Here is a 17,610-nt window from a genome sequence, read left to right as displayed (position 1 = left end):
GCTATTTTCTTCAGTTTTATTTTATTTTTATTTTATATTAAATCATATAAAGGATATAGTTTGAGGATGCCTAATGCAATTATCATGTTGTAATAACAAAGGGTTTTGATGCAATTATAACAGCAGTTTCATCCCATGGCAAATGGAACCTAAATATTATGAACATTTGAAGTTATAATGTCTACAATATTGAAAGATTATCTCAAAACTTATCAACCCTGAAATTTTGCATTACTTAAATTGAAAATATCAAAGAATAATTCCCAGAAAGCAAAAAGAATGCAGTAAGATAACAAACTCAGCAAATGGCAAACCTCCATATGAATATATATATTATCATGTGATGGCCATAAGAGAAACATACTTACAGTACTACCCAGAACTGCAGAAGAAACCTTGGATGATATTTACATGATATATGGGTTATAGCTTCTTCCCAGAAGAAACAAAATTTGGGGAAGCTATTTGAGTAGGAAACTAAGTAACGACCCTTCGAGTCAAGTATGCCTCTTGGAAGAAGATATGATACGCTGTAAAAACCCGAAATCAATCAGCAGGTTGCTTTGTCATTGATATAGACTCTATAAGAGGGCAAAGGCACAACGTTTCGAATTTACAGTGAAAAGAAACTTCTTGACTAGAATCTATAGGAACCATCATTCCATTTCTGTAAACGAATTTTGGATCGAATTCGACTTGTATGTTCGGAGAACTGGTGCCAACAGAGTGACAGCTACATTCCATGGGAATAACTAAACAATTTGCTGAGCTTTTGCAACGGCATCGACTCCTTTCGAGACAGTTCAATAACTTCCTGTTATTTTCATTACTCGGGTTTTCGTCAAATGCCTTAGTGACAGTTGAAAGATGATCCGCAGACAATAACGCAACTGTTTCATAAACATCATCAACTGTCCAATGGCTCTCATCTGATTTCCATTCCTTAAGCAGAACCTTTTGCATCAAACTAAGGAGGGCATGTAGGCAGCCAGAGCAGCATTGATAAAAGCATGTAACTTCTGATTCAGGAAGAACAGTTCCACTTGAAGAGAAATTGGGATCCTTTTCATGTTCATGATCTTCATGCAAACCATCTTCAGATGTGATACTGATCCTTGTTTCAGAAGCATTAATCTGGTTGCAAGATTTCCCAGAACCAGAGAACTTTTCACCGTTCAGTTCATCTGAACTACAGAACCCATTCTTAGAAGGAACAGATTCACTGGGTGCAAATCCATTACATTGTTTAGAAGACCGAGGATCTCCCACAAGGGTAGGATTTATAGTAGTTACTGACTCACTTGGAGCAGGCATTGTCCCGTTTTGCTTGCCTACACAAACCAGCTCATCGACCACAGAATAGTTACGATGCTCCATTGAAATAGTATTACCACTGAGACCTACATTCATTACCGCACCTTCCACTGCAGAAACTTTACCCTCATCACTAGGAGTACAATCATCATCCATCTTGTTCATCTCAATGGAATCTATATTTTGAGCATTTAATTCTCCATCAACCATAGGATTTCTAGTACTTCCCGACACACACAAACTAGGATTTGTGGCAGTCTGCTCATCTACATGTGCAACTGGTATGTCGGCCAGAGTACAATTAAGATGTTCTTCGGAATTAGTATTACCGCTGAGGCCTATCCCCTGTATGGCTTCAAAAAGTTTCACTTTTCCATCATTGTCATCCTTTTCTTTCAAGTCAATGAAATTGCTATTTTGCACAGTGGATTCGTTAATTTTTGCACCAGGTCCATATTCCTTAATTCTATCTGTATCATTCACATGTATAGAATAATTACCTTGAGATCCCAAAGCATATGGATTGGGGCTTGATGCTTTTATTTGAAGATCCTGATCCAAACTGCAAATGAATCAAATCTCTTGTTAGATTATAATCCATACACATATATGAACCAAGACATATATATGTAATGAGAAAAGTGTACCTCTGCAGTGAATAAACCCAGCTGTTAACCATATCTTCCACATAAGCAACTTGAGACAGGATATGAACATACTGATATCTGTCTTTTCCAGTATTAACTTTTGCATTAACCCACCCAACTAGTAGCTCAAGAACCTTCCGCACCTCAGAGGAAACTTCTCTGAGTGATGTATATAAGCCTCTGTATGCTGATAAACCAACGGCAACCAGACCTCTGACCAAACCAAATTTCTCTTTGCTTTTAATGTTGCTGGACCCACAAGTTGCCTTGCCTGATGAGTTGGTGGGACGAATGATACAAGAGTTGAAAGGCCAGCCCTTCCAAGGACCACCTATTTCTGCAGAAGGACCTTCTTTAAGTTTCGATGTCACCCAGCAAAGCTCTGCAAAATGAGGGCATTGCAAAATCTGATACCCAAATGAAGTTATTGCCAGCATCAAGCTTGATTTGCCCTTCAAATTTTTACTGTTGGTTGGTGGTGTCGGCACCGTAACGGACAAATCACCACGAGGTTGTGATCCAACTTCACAAGCCAAACCATGAGATGTATTATCATTTTCTGTAGCTGCACTAGTTTGGACAGAATTTTTTCTTTTGGGACCTTCATGGACATGAGATCTTTGATGAATCAAGTGAACAAAAGATTGAAGGAGATCTCTTGATAACTCTGCAGCAGATAGTTTAACAACCATATCATGGTCGAAATCCCTGCCAAGATGCACAGTAAATCTGGGTACTGCATGCCCTAATGTAGTTTTCCGATTGCAATTTGGTAGATCACTCCTAAAAAATTCCCTTATTCTATCAGGGAGTTCCAGATAGGGAGTTTCAGAAGTAGCCTGTTTGGAGATAAGAAGCGCTAAGCCTTAGACATGCTTGCAAAGAAATTTACGATTAAACAAGGATCAGCTCAAAATACTAACAAGTTCATAACAATTGGCTTCATAATATCCTAAACCAAGTAAAAGGACCAAGCATGAAGTTTCAAGCACCATGTTTCAAGTTTGTATTTTAGTTTGATAAGTCAATCTATTCATGTCAAGGTCACAGAGAACGAGCTCTACCTAATACCTTTCTCCAATGCAGTTACGTCAACTCTCCAATTTTATCTGAATCAATCAGCTTAAAAAACTGATGAGCAGTAACTATCAAATTAACCTCTACTGTAAAATGGAAGAAGTTCTACTAGATAGCAAGTAGAAAAAGTGCTAATATGTCCCATCTGACACTAGACAAATCAAAGCAACCAAGGAATTGTTGAAGAAAATAGAAATAAGAAAATCAGATATCCAGAGCAAAGCAAAAACTACTTTCATTACAAAGCTCCACAAGTAGAGCCTAGATACTCAAGCAACCAAAAAAAAAGAGTATTAGATCTTGCAAATAAGTAAAATGAAAATAACTCGTACCAGAATTATCAAGGATGTAGACAGACAAATAGATTCCACTTGCTCAACAAATGAGCTCCAGGCACATGAGACGCTTTGAACAGCAGCTGTATCCTCTCCTGTTTCCGCCAGCTCAGATTGTTGCTGAGAGGATCCATTTTCCTTTTCAACAAGTTGAGGATCTTCCTCCATTGGTGCTTGATGTAATGTTGAAGAGGAATTGCTCTCCTCAGCAACTTGGTAAATGGTCTCGACAGCCCACAAATCTATTCTTGGCATAAACACTACACTTGATCCCAGGCTTGCACATTTCACTGCCAATGAATTTGTAGTTTGTAAGGATTTCCCAATGAACAAGATCAACTAAACCTTTAGTCAAACATCACAAAAGAAATTGCTTTTGAGTTTAAAACACGTGGTGTGAAAGGATAGAATAAAAGCAGAAAACATGACACAAGAAGCTGATTAGTTGCCATACATGCTCTTGAAACCCCTTAGACACCACTAAGCTACCAAGTAGAAGAGGGAAAAGAATGATAAAGAAATTCCTAGATTACAGAATCACTAAGCAGCCTGAACCATGACCCAAGAAGCACAGATGGCGAAAAGGTGCATCAAAATAGTATATCTCATGTTAATTAAAGAACAAACAGGAATTACTGAAGAAATAATTCTGCCTAGAACATAAAGATAAAGTATGAGGAACATACTCAAAATTTGAGTTACTCCTTGAATTAGGTCACCATGCCCTTCTTGTGCACTTGTAGCCAAATCAATTTTATTTATTTCAACATTCCCAACAAAACAGTGAAGAAGACAGGAAGCAAGATGCTTTTGGCCAGACCCTGGACAACCAGCAATTAATATTCGAAACCCTCTTTTCCTGGTTGAAGTCAAATAGGTACTTCGTGACAAACTGGAGCGTGTGCTGCCATTATGCACTATTGAATGTTCAAACTTGCCAACATCATCACTAATATCACCTACGGATGCATCATAATCAGCAAAGCTAGTCTTTCCAATTAGCATTCCAGCACATGATAGCCTACTCACTATCTGCTTAACAACCTGTCCTTCTTGAAGAAGATCACGAACATGGGACCACCAATTATCCTTGGGCAGTCCCCTTTCATGCAATGTGGAAACAATCACACTCTCAATCACAGCACCACTTTCAGAAAGAAGGGGTGGCAACCAGAGGCGCTCATCCAAACGTAGAGAAAGAAGCAAATCAGATAATGGTTCTACCAGACAAGGAATGAGATGAGCAGGAAGAGGAGAGGCAACTAAATCTTGAGCAGCCATTCCTGCTTCTCTGCGTGAGCAAGGAGGTGGAGAACATGACAACGCTTCCAACCAATCCCTTTCCTCAACTTTGAAAGTGGGAAGAGGGACACGTTTAGCACCCAAAACTTTCTGTTCAGCAGCAGACAACATTTCCTGCAAAGGAAAATTCCTCTTCAGAGCAATAACAGCTGCTTGAGTACAAAGGGCCTGCAGATCTGCACCAGCAAACCCTACAGTCTTTCTTGCAACCCATTTCAGCAAAGAGCCAGTAACTGGTTTTGGCCATTTTTGAGTATGAAGTTCAAGGATTGCAGCCCTGTCCTCCATTGATGGCAGTGGAAAATAAATTTCGCGATCAAATCTCCCTGGCCTCCTCAATGCAGGATCAACAGCATCAGGGCGATTTGTTGCACCTATCACCACCACCGAGCCTCGAGACTTTAAACCATCCATCAGAGAAAGCAATGTGGACACAACTGAACTATGTGTCTGATCTTGCTGCCTTGTCCGTCTAGGTGCTAAGCCATCTATCTCATCAAAGAATATGATTGAAGGTTGACATTTCTCAGCGACCTGGAACAAGAGCCTCAGCTGACGTTCAGCATCACCAACATATTTCCCTAAGCAGTCAGCACCTTTGCGGGCAAAATATGCAATCCGTTTATCCCACGAGCACAAGAACCAATCAATGCTCGCACTACAAGAGTTTTACCTGTTCCAGGATAGCCATGCAAAAGAACACCTCTGGGTGGTGTAAGCCCCAGATTATCAAAGAACTCAGGATACAACAGCGGTAAGATGACAACTTCCTTCATGCAACGGATAACATCCTGCAAGCCAGCAACAGATTCCCAACCCTCAAAAAATTTTCCACTGTCAGACTCTGAACCTCCAATGTAGACAGGTGCTATTCTTGACAAATCCCGATGAAGTCTCTTGCCCTCACGTTTCAAGAACTCTTCATCCTCACCACAATTCTCCAACCATTTTTCTTCTGCTTCAATATCCTTTCGCCACGCATCATTTGATTCTTTCCTCATTTCCAACTTCATTTTCTTAGCTTTCATTTTCTTTATCTTAGCTAAATATTGAAGACCATGAGGTTGAAAAAGATGTCGATGATCAGTGCAGGCTATGAGAAACTTGCGATGATCAAATATACAGCCATTAGCCCTTGCACAAGGCTGCAAAAAATAGAATGCCATTGATAAGAAAGTAATATGGACATCTTCATTTGTCTCTAATGAAAACTGAAGCAAGAGAAGGGGAGGCTGTACTGAGGGAGATTCTTTGGACAAAAGATATCAAGAAACATACCAAGTGGTATGTTTTTGGACATCGATCAACACGACATCCAATTGTTGCTCCAGGCCTCCCACATCTGGTGCATTTTAATGCTCTTCCTCTACAAAGTGCTGCCCTAACATTTTTTAAGTGACCCAAGCCAGCAAAATAAACCTACAAAAAGGAACATTAGAAAAAAGGGGATATATATGCATACAGAGAGAGTGAATATTGTTAAAAGGGGAAGTTTCACAATGGAATGGACAACAAGCTATGGTACAAGACCATGATGTATCAAAAGCCCAAAGAAGCTACAGACTACAGTAACAATAGTGGACGTCCAAAATACCTATAAAATCCTAGAGCTTATTGAGGAGGAAACAATAGTTGATAAAATCAGCATAATATATGTAAATGCATATATGTGCATACTCAAAAATATCACGAAAAGGCAATTAATAAGCTCTAAAAAGAGGTGGAAAATAAAGCTCACCTCAGGACTCCATACAGCACACTGTTGATGAACCCAGATTCGAGCAATACCATAACGATCATTTGTAGGACCAAGGAGACGACCAAGCCACCCAGGTTCATCACCAAACCCATCCCAAATGTCATAGTTAGGTTCCTCAGAAGCTGAAGAGCTGTATGCTTCATTTTCACTATCACCAGCATCATGAACCAGCTTCTTTGGTGGTTTGCCATCAGTTGCACCACCACACAAACCACACCTCCTTCCTTGTTTGATTCGTGGCTTGCTAATTGTCTCAGCAGCTGTTTGATTTGACTCTTCTACCTTCATATCACTTTTATGCTCCAAAGTTTTTTTAGGAACCTTAAACAATCCATTATCTTTTGCATCATGAACACAACAATCTTCAACTTCCTCTGCAACATTATGTACTTCTATAACGTCCTCTCCATTTGCTCCTTCATCCTGACATTTGAACCGTTGAACATGTTCTTCCCTCGGCTCCATTCTTTCAATTAATTCAATTACCTTAGCATTTTCATGGTCAATGTAGCCCTCATCCAATTTTATACAATTTGATACTTCTCTATTTTCTTTGTTAATTACCTCAACCAGACTGTCATCCAACCTCTCCTCATTTCTCTGACTTATTTCATTCTCTACAACAGCTGTACCCTCCACAACCTCATCCTCATTATTTTCACTCATTTCACTTTTGAAAGCAGACACACCCTCCACTACTCCATCACCTCTAATTCCTCCTTTTTCGACCTCTCTTTCTTCTTCCTCGCAACAGATATCAACCTTTACTTCACTCCCTGAACCACTAGCCGCCTTAACCCTCCCCAGCCTCTTGGATTTAACAACCATAATTTCCCTATCACTCATTTGACCCTCCTCTTCCATTTCGTCCTCCTCCTCATCATCATCATCATTTTCATCCTCCTCCTCCTCCTCATCATCATTTTCATCCTCCTCCCCCTCCTCCTCGTCCTCCTCATTCCCACCTACATCCTCAAAAAGCTTCCTGCTACTAGACAGAACTCTGTCCTCCATCTTCACTTTGACACTCACATTCCTTCTCCTTGTCCTCAACCTTGAGGTCCAACTCCCCAGAGTCAGTACCTCCCTCATCTGTTCCTCCTCCTCCTCCTCCTTCACACTTCCTAACCTCCTCTTCCCCCGACCAGACCTCCCACTCTTCCCAACCTTTTGCCTTTTCTTCGGAGGCCTAGGTGACACATCCAAAATAACAGGCGCTCTCCTGACCCGTGAGCTCCTACGGAGTTCCAAATCCACACTCTCCGGCCCTTCAACATCATCCCCTTTATTTCCTTCTCGATGGTTCCTATTATACTCTTCTTCACATATTGCATCTAATCTCTTACGCTTCGTTTGAAGCCTAGTACCCCTTTTTTTCCCACAACCCCTCTGTTTCAATGAAGAAACCGAGGTCGGTGTTAATTGCATGACCACCAACCCCCCACAAATTAATATGTAAAACCTCTAATTTATATATCAAAATATTCCTAAACTTCCATAAAACATTGCATATAATATTAATCGAAAAGATTTAAGCAAATGAGTATTCAATTAATGATCCATATTTCAGTTTTCCCAATTGGGTGCTTCTATAAACCGATGATATTTGAAGACAGACACAAATCGTTGGAACTCAGTACTTAACTCACCAGGGTGTAGGCTGAATTGGATCGTTCCGTACTGAAAATCGAAAATAAAGCGAAACCCATTAACTACAATCGCTTAGAAACCAATTTAGTAGAAAATTATTTGCAGTTTGAGGGGCTTCAAGTTTTGGGTTTCTTTTTCAGGTGAAGGATGAGACTTAGGGCATAAGGTTTTAGAGAAGGGAAAATACCAAGGCATTTTATACTAGGGAAATTTTTTGTTCTATTAATCTTCACGCGCCTGAAAAGGGAGTGAGTTAAATTAAATTAAATTTATAATTATTATATAAAATTAATAATTTACATTATAAAAAATTAATAATATTCAATTATTAATTTAAATTCTATGCATATAAAAATTAATATAAATTTATTTTAAATATGTGAATATATCAAATTTTATATAGAACAAATATTATATGTGAATTTTATAAATATATAACACTTTATATATTAAATCGACTATATATATTTTACTCAATTGAATTAAAATCACGAGTAAATCCAACATTAACTTAATTGGGTAATAACAAAAAATCTGATTATTTTATAAACTAAATTATATTATTTTAAAAGTGTTTTGTCATTTTATATATTTTATATAGAAAAATATACCCGTAATAAAATTTGAACCCAAATATTTTATAATTTTTCAACATTTATATTTTGCTATTCAACCAAAACCTCATTTATTATTTATACCAATTCCTATAAAAGATATCGAGATCTTAAAAAAACAAAAAAAAATCCTTATTTTATTAAATTGTTCCATAATTTTTAGCCTATAAAAAATTCACATTTTTCCTAAAAAATACAAAAAAAAGTAAATTTGATTATTTTTATAATAAAATTATTTAAAATATATATTTTTCAAACCACATTTTATATATATTTGTTTATTATTTTATCAAAGAGGCCATTTTGGAGTGTTAATTAAATAGGAGTGGGAACGTACGCGTTTGATTGATGAGTGGGGATATTTGTAAAATCAGTTATTTTTCTTTTCTATTTTTTTTATTTTTGCTACCAGAAAGGAAGAATTGCCGCCAAAAATATTAGATTTGTTTTGATAGAAAATACCAAAAAGTAGGGGAAATATGTAGGTCAAAATATGATATTAGTCCATGTATTTCTATAGATTTTGAGATTTAGTTCATATATTTTAAAAATTAAAAAGTTAATCCTTTTATTTTCTCGGTTTAAAAATCTTAATCTAATTATTATTGTTACTGTTAATTTCTACTGAAAACTCAACGTGTTTATTCCTCGTCAATTATATTTCAGATCATATGAGAACAGTTTATTCAACATGTCAATTTGATTCTTTTTTTATGAAAAATACTTATGATTTTAATGATTGATCTGGGATTTGTAAATAAAAAAGTTGAAAAACTTAATTTTAACTTTTTAAGTGTAAGGACTAAATTTCATAGTTGATCAGATTTAATTATCCAAATCTATCACCTGAAAAAGATGTATCAATTATGAACTCTGGTTGATTGAATTATAGAACAAAATTATCGCAGGTCATATCCTTCCAAGAGACAATGATCTCATGTTAAAGCTCTAGTAAATGTGATTTATAAAAATTTTTAAATATTAAAATTTCTAAAAAAAATAATTTTTTAAGATTTTTTGGATGATGATGTCTTGATAACATCATCGTATAACATGTGGCAGTATATGATTGGTTAAATATCCCAATAAACTAACGTTTAAAGGACTAGACTGTGAACATCTTATAACAAGACCAAAATGGGCCAAAAACACTTTAAAGACCAAAATCGGAAAAGAAATATACTTTAGGGACTAAAGTGGGCATTAAACCTAGAAAAACAAATTCGTGGAGTTCATTGGGAATACGGTTTTAAGGTACAACGGCTCCTTGGACGAGAATCACTAATTTTAAAAAATACTATAAATACAATTTTAGTTTTCATCATGTGAGACGCACATGTTCATTGTGTTTTATACAAAATATGTATTTCTTTTATAAATCTATAATTTATAATATTATATATAAAAGTGGAGTTTTAAAAAATTTTCTTTTCAGATTTTTGCTCAACGACAGTGTCAGCTTCCGAGCTGGCTATCGTCTGCCTTTTTTTCTCTCCCATCAACCCTTTCTTTCTTTCTTCTCATTCACTACACACGTCTTGTCTCTTTTCAGTTTGCAGATCTATTTTGTATGTATCTTTATTACCTTTACAAATTGTGATGGACAAGTGACGGTGCTTGTCGTTCGCTAAAACTCCACCGGCCATCAGCAGTTTTTCTTGGAAAACGAATGACTCTTTGTCAACTTATTGATTTGTTTCTATTTTGAGAGTATTTCAGAATAATAAATAATTTCACATATCAATTTGGACTCGTGTTGTTTTAAGTTTTATATGTTTTTTGTTTTTGTTTTCTATTGTTTAATAAGTCTTCAGTTTTAAAATTTTTTGTTTACTTTTGTAACACGATTTTTAGTCTTGCTTATACATGTAATATTAGTTTTACAAGTGATTTAGTGATAATTTTGTTGTCGTCTTCTCTAATTTGGTGAATGCTCGATTCTTTTGTCGGTTTTTATCGTCGCTTTGGGCCATCCGGGACTGATTTCCTTGTGTTAAGTGCTTACAATCACTCCAGATATGTCGTGCTTGAATTGTGACAAAGTCAATTGTCAACGTGTCATAATATTCTATTGATGCTAAAGCTAAGGCCTTTGTTGTGTTGATAGAACTTGTCTATCACCATATACGACAAGTATTTATTATTATTTTCTCTTTAAATTGTATGGTTACATTCATAAAATGAATCAATGAATTTACCTTTCAAAACAAGAATTCTTTTCATAATATTATTAAATTTATATTTAAAAAATAACTGTAAAAATTATACACTTAAAATAATTACAACGATAATTACATATTTAAAAATAATTAAAATTTAAGTTAATACCCCTTATTTTCCATGTTCATTGTGTTTTATTCAAAATATGATTTTTTTTATATAAATCTATAATCTATAATACATATAAAAGTCCTTTGATTGTTGTTTAAAAATTTTGGTGTGATTCATGCCACGTGTTACTTCATTACAGGTCCACATGTTGAACGCGTCATAAATTAACGTGGTTAGGATGGGTACCAGAATATCAAATGCATAGAAAGTACATGTACTAAATGAATAAATTAAAACTACAGGTGCCACATTGACAATTTCATTAAAAGCATAGGGGTAAAACTTGGTATTATCCCAATCCTTAGTTGCACCTCATGTTCCCGGTTTCTTTGTTTATGTAAGATAAACCCACATTATGTGATAAAGTTTAGTATAAGCAGAAAAATTAAAATGTTATGAATAATATTGAGATTAGACCTGTCCATGCGCCGGGCGGCCCGGTCCTGCTCGATGGCCTGCCCGAAATATGGGCTTGGGCAAAAAACGAGGCTCGTTTAAAAAATGGGTCGGGCTTGGGCTCAACTTTTTGGCCCGAGCTCGGCCCGGCCCGAATATAATAAATATATTTTTTATTTTTATTTTTTATTTTTAATTTTAAAATACTTTAAAAATATTTTTTATTTTTTTATTTTTAAAATATTTTTTTGTGTTTATTAAAAATCGGGCCAGGCTGGGCTGGGCTCGGGCTTATTATTTTTTCGGGCCGGGTCTGGGCAAAATTTTAGGCCAATATTTCGTGCCAGGGCAGGCCCGGGCCCGGGCCTAAGAGTCGGGCCGAAATTTTTTTCCGAGCCCGGCCCATGGACAGGTCTAATTGAGATAATCTAATAAATTATTTTTCTGGGTATAAAAACATTTAAAAATTATTTATGAAAAGATAAAATGTCGAATTTAAATATAATGTTGTAAAGTATAAAATTTAATGGGAGGATAAAAAAGTAACTTCATTGAAAATCAAATTTCCGAAAACCAAAAACTAAACATTTTAATATTTTGGTTTGGGTTAAAATTCAAAATTTTTTATTTAAAATCAAAATTTAAGATGAAAAATATATAAATTGTTGGGTTACTCAAAGTCCAACTCAACTCGAAATGTGTGATTACTTTTTTGTCTAAGTCTGACCTAATTTAAGAAAGGTAAATTGGGTCTGACTCGGTTTATCCATATTTGATTTTTTTTTTAGATTAAGTTTCAAATTGTATTTTACCTCTTCTATTAAAAAATTGATAAATTAATCCTTACACCTTAGATCAAAGAGCAAACCAATCTTTTTGTAAAAGAAATCATCCGTTTTTACTATTAAAAACTAGCATTGCTGACATAATAACCAAACAGTAACACGTGATGTGTAGGGATCAATTTTTAACACTAGAAAATTTCATGTAATATTTTATTATTTTTTTAACAATTTCATTATAGGTTTTAATCATATATGTTCTTTTTGACACAATATCTAGAACTATATATAGTCTCTCCTAAACCCATAAATATGAGGATAATGCGCTTTAATACACTCGAATCCACATCCTCCTATATTAACAACAATACTCATACTAATCGAACAAAATTCAATCGATAAAAGTGGTTTAATTATGTTTTGTTAATTCATTTTAATCTCTTGTTTTGACGATTACATATGGATGATATTTCCTTCATCGGTTCATGTTTCCTACTAATAAAGTAGGCAACATATTTTATTTTGAACAAGTTCCAAAACAACTAGAGCTTGCCATTATCTTGTACAAGGTATTGTACGTGAGTTTGGAGTTCCACTATAAGGTTTAGGTTTACACGTGTTGATGGGTCGGGTTTAGATAGAATTTTGATATGATACTAATATAATTTATGTTTGTTTAAATTTAATTTGGTCCGAAATATAGATTTAAAGTTTTGTCGAAACTTACTTATATTTGTAAATAGTTAACCCAACTTCATTTTAGACTCACTTATATTATTTAAAAAAAATAAAAAATGTAATTATATTAATTCAATATTTAATAATTTTTAATTAAAATTTTATATGCAGTCATCTTAACATTTTAATGTGCTATAAATTATATAATATAAGACATTACAAACTTAAAAAACAGGCCAAGCTCGGGTTTGTTTGAGTCTTGAATATTCAAGCCCGAACTTGATCTATATCTTAAATGGACTTAATTTTTTCCTAAACATCTTTTGAACTTAATATTTTTATCTAAGCCTTCCTAATTTCAAGAAAATATTCGAGTTTAAGCCATCAGCATAACCCTGACCCATAAAATATTCCAACATATAGTTTTTAATTAAAAATTGATACTTTAGTTATTTTCTTTCATTTTCTAGGCACATGACCTATTTTTTCCTTGTCTAAAATAATCATGTTGAAATATGAAACTCTACATCACAATTCATGGAGGTTCCGTTGGGAACTAACTTTGATGTCAAAAATTGGTGTAAATTGTGTAATACAAAACATGTAATTCATTGATATTTGTGAATTTGAAAATTTTGTTTTATATTTTTTTAAATATAATACTATTTTGAATTTTAATATTTTTTTAATAATTAATAATTAATAATTTATTTATTTTTATTTAATACATTGATATTATAATATTTTTTATTTCACAAGCAACATTGTGTCTTTTTTTTTTTTAATATTTATTTTTTAAATATGTCAACCCTCGATTCTGCTTGTGGAGTCTAAAAACTCCACGTACTAAATATTTTCCCATCAATTAATAGATAAAATATGGTGTTTTGTTTTCAAGTATCAAAATTAATATCAAACGGTAAATTTTAATTTTAAAAAAAATCAAAGTTGATGGTAAATTTTGATAAAATTAAATTTAATATCAATGTTCAATCACATAAAAGTTGAATGATAAATTTATTCATATTCTTAAAGTATAATGGTAAATATCAATTAAAATAAAATATAGTAGCAAATTTCAATACGTACTCAATAAGATGGCAGATTTAAATTATAATAATCCAAAAATCTATTAAATTATATATATAATTTTCAGTAAATGGAATGGAATGTGTGACTAGACTTGTCCATGGACAGGATCAGCCACTCGAAAAGTGAGAGGGTTTGGATAAAAATATAGACCTGAAAAGTGAGCTTGGGCAAAAAAGTAAAGCCTGGGCCTTGGGTAAGATCTTTTTGTTTGGGCCCGACTCGGACCGAATTTGTAAAAATAAAAAAAAAATATGTTGTTTTCTTCTTGTTTTCTCATTATTTTCTTATTGTTTTGCTCTCATTTCACTATTATGTTGTTACTATTTTGATATTATTGTCTAGATATTTTATAACTCTTATTTTATTATTAATTTTGCTATTATTTTAGAAACATTTACTTATTAAGTTGTACATATATTAGTGTTATTTAAATATATAAATTTTCTTAAATTTATTTTTTAATCTATTAAAAAACATTTATTTTAATATTTTTACTGTATTGCATATATTTTAAATTTTATATAAATAAATTTAATACAAACAAATAAAATCAAACTTAAATTTTAACATTTTTATCTAAATTAAATTTATATAAAATTTTAAACTTATTTTCGGGCTCCAGCCATGGAACGTCTAAATGCGTGAATGACATCATAGTTTTCAATGGTGTGAAAGGTTCCACGAATACAAGAACAAGCCACAAGAAGTCAAAAGAAGATGAAAAGTAAGGATTTCTCGAGATTTGCTTCAAAAACACATGCATAGGTCGGCTGTTTTATTTGAAAACAAAATGGTAAATATACAAAACTTGAATTTAATTTAAATATTCAAGAATAATTAAATAATTAAATAATTTATTGATTCTTTTTTAATAATCTGATTATATGTTATAATAATATATGTTCTTTTTGACACAATCTGTAAATTTACTCATAGCCCCTAGACCTGTTTATGGGTCGGGTTACCCGTATAGGCTTGGAAGCTCGCACAAAAATTGAGAGGGTTTAGACAAAAAAATTAGGTACGTTTAAAATATGGGTCGGGCTCAGGCTTGAACATTCAAAGTCCGAGCTCAACTCGGCCCATTTTAAGCTTATTATATTTTATATTATGTTGTTTTTATATATTATGTAATTTGGAACATATTAAAAAAATAAATCTATACTAAATATATAATACTACTCTAATATAAATATTAAAATAATATTAAAATGGCTATAAAAAACTTTCAATAAATAAAAATATTAAATTATTAAATATTAAAACAATATAATATAAATATTTAAAAAATTTAAAAATAATATGGGCAGACCTAAAATGGGCTTAATTTAGTCTTTTGTAAATATGAGCCGATTTTGACAAAATTTTAAGCCTATATTTCAGTTAGGGTCGAGTTTGAGCAAGCATAAAGTATGTTATATCATGCTTAAGCTCGACTCATGATCACCTCTAATAACCCATCACCAACCCTTAAATAGGAGAATAATATGCTTCAGCGTATTCGAACACACATCGTCCTGCCTATTCCAATCGAATTAAGACTCAATAAATATAAAAAAACTAAAAATAAATCACAAATATTTTAACAATAATCCTAAAATCAAAATCATACGTGAAAACAATAAAATAATAACGATATTTTAACTTTCAATCATAATATTTAATTAATATCCTTTAAATTACAATTATAAATATAAAACAAATTACTTAAAATCCCAAAAAAGTAATAATGATAAGGGTAAATTGTAAAAATAGTCACTTTTGTTTGCCTCAAATTACATTTTAATCATTTATGTTTGAAATGTTATATTTTAGTCACTTACGTTACCATTTTGTTACGAAGTGGTCACTTTACTGTTAAACTCTGTTACCTCCCTAATGGCAGTCCTACATGGCAGCCCAAATGGGTTTTAAATGCCAACTTGGATGTCCAGTTATTGGGATGAAAATAAGTTTTTAATTAAATAAATTTAATTTGGATTGTAACGTAGGACATCCAAGTTGACATTTAAAATCTATTTGGACTGCCACATAGGACCGCCATTAAGGATGTAACAGAATTTAACAGTAGAGTGACCACTTCGTAACAAAACGATAACGTAAGTGACTAAAACGTAACATTTCAAACATAAATGACTAAAATGTAATCTGAAACAAACAAGAATGCCCATTTTTATAATTTACCTTATGATAATAATGGAAAGAAGAAAATAAGAAAATATTGTATGTTATGTTTTTATTTTTATTTTCATGTAATTAATGTGTTATAAATATATAAATTTATATTTTAATCATTTATTTTGTGAATAACTTTAGGAGGATGTCATACGCTTTATTATTATTATTTTGGGGATTTTTTATTAGGTTAAAATTTGTCATTAGTCCCTATACTTTGTAAAAATTATGAATTTTATTATTGTACTTTAACCTGGTCACTTTTAGTTTTTATTCAATCATCGCTAAATGATAACTGATAAATTTATTAAGTTTTGCTATTTCTAAAATATGGTACATCAAATATATTATTTTATGTGTAATACCATGCTAGCTTATTATAGGTTTATTAGTAAAAAAAAGCAATTAAGCTCTTAACAAAATTTAGCACCCAATTGATCCCTTAAAAATGAAAAATTAATCTATCAAACTCCTCATTAACAATGATCAAGTTTAATCGTTAAATTTTGCTAATGTGACTAACAACCAATCTAATGGTGACATGTGGCAACCACTTGTACATTAAATGCCACATCAACAATTATTTTTTTAAAGTAAAAAAAATCCTATAAAGATATTTTAAATTTGAATTGCTTTTGATTTAAATTATTGTTTAATAGATAAATATATATTTTAAAAATAATTTTTAATAGGTTTTCTATCATTTTAAAAATAATTATTAAAAAAATTACAATTATGATGAACTTAGACAACCATTTTTACTAACCACTATCATTTGCGTCAAGATTGAAATTTCAAAATTTGAAAAGTATAGAGACTTAGAATAATGTAATTGAAGAATATGAACAAAACCTACAATTGTACGCATACTGCAATATAGAGTTGTCCATGGGTCGAGCCCTAACAAAATTTTAGGCCCGAGCTTAGCCCGTCTTAGTTTTTTTTAATTTTATTTTTATATAAAAATTAAATATATAATACACCAAATACACTAAAAATATTAAAATAAATGTTTCCCAACGAATTGAAAATAAATTAAAAATAATCTTTATACTTAAATAACACTAAGATAAGTGCAACTTAACGAGCAAATGTATCTAAAATAGTAGCAAAATTAACAACAAAACAAGTGTTATACAATATCTAAACATTAACAAACAAAATAATAGCAACATAATAGTGAAATAGTAGCAAAACAGTAGCAAAAAGTGGGAAAACATTAACAAAAACAACATTTTTTTAATGTGGGTCGAGCCAGGCTTGAGCCAAAATAACTTACCCGAGACTCGACCTGTTTTCTAAACGAGACTTTTTTTTACCCAAGCCTAATTTTCGAGCCTATATTTTTGCTCAAACTCTCCCATTTTTCAGACGGCCCGACCCATGGACAACTCTAGTGTAGGATAAGTGATTAAATTTAACCAAACGAATTTAATTACTACTATTTAGGTCAAGATT

General features: G+C 32.6%; 1 protein-coding gene across 1 annotated transcript; it reads right to left on the bottom strand.

Moving 5' to 3' along the window:
- Positions 1-209: 209 nt before the first annotated feature.
- Positions 210-8,249, bottom strand: LOC107919975 (uncharacterized). Its single transcript, XM_016849432.2, is given in 7 exon segments — positions 210-1,876; positions 1,962-2,800; positions 3,371-3,663; positions 4,060-5,304; positions 5,307-5,820; positions 5,954-6,094; positions 6,414-8,249. Coding segments are annotated over 7 exon segments (5,811 nt in total). The 5' UTR covers positions 7,863-8,249; the 3' UTR covers positions 210-546.
- Between the last annotated feature and the right edge of the window lie 9,361 nt (positions 8,250-17,610).

This window comes from Gossypium hirsutum, chromosome D08 (genome assembly GCF_007990345.1).
Source record: "Gossypium hirsutum isolate 1008001.06 chromosome D08, Gossypium_hirsutum_v2.1, whole genome shotgun sequence".
NCBI lineage: Eukaryota > Viridiplantae > Streptophyta > Magnoliopsida > Malvales > Malvaceae > Gossypium > Gossypium hirsutum.
This window is presented reverse-complemented; position numbering and strand designations above follow the sequence as displayed.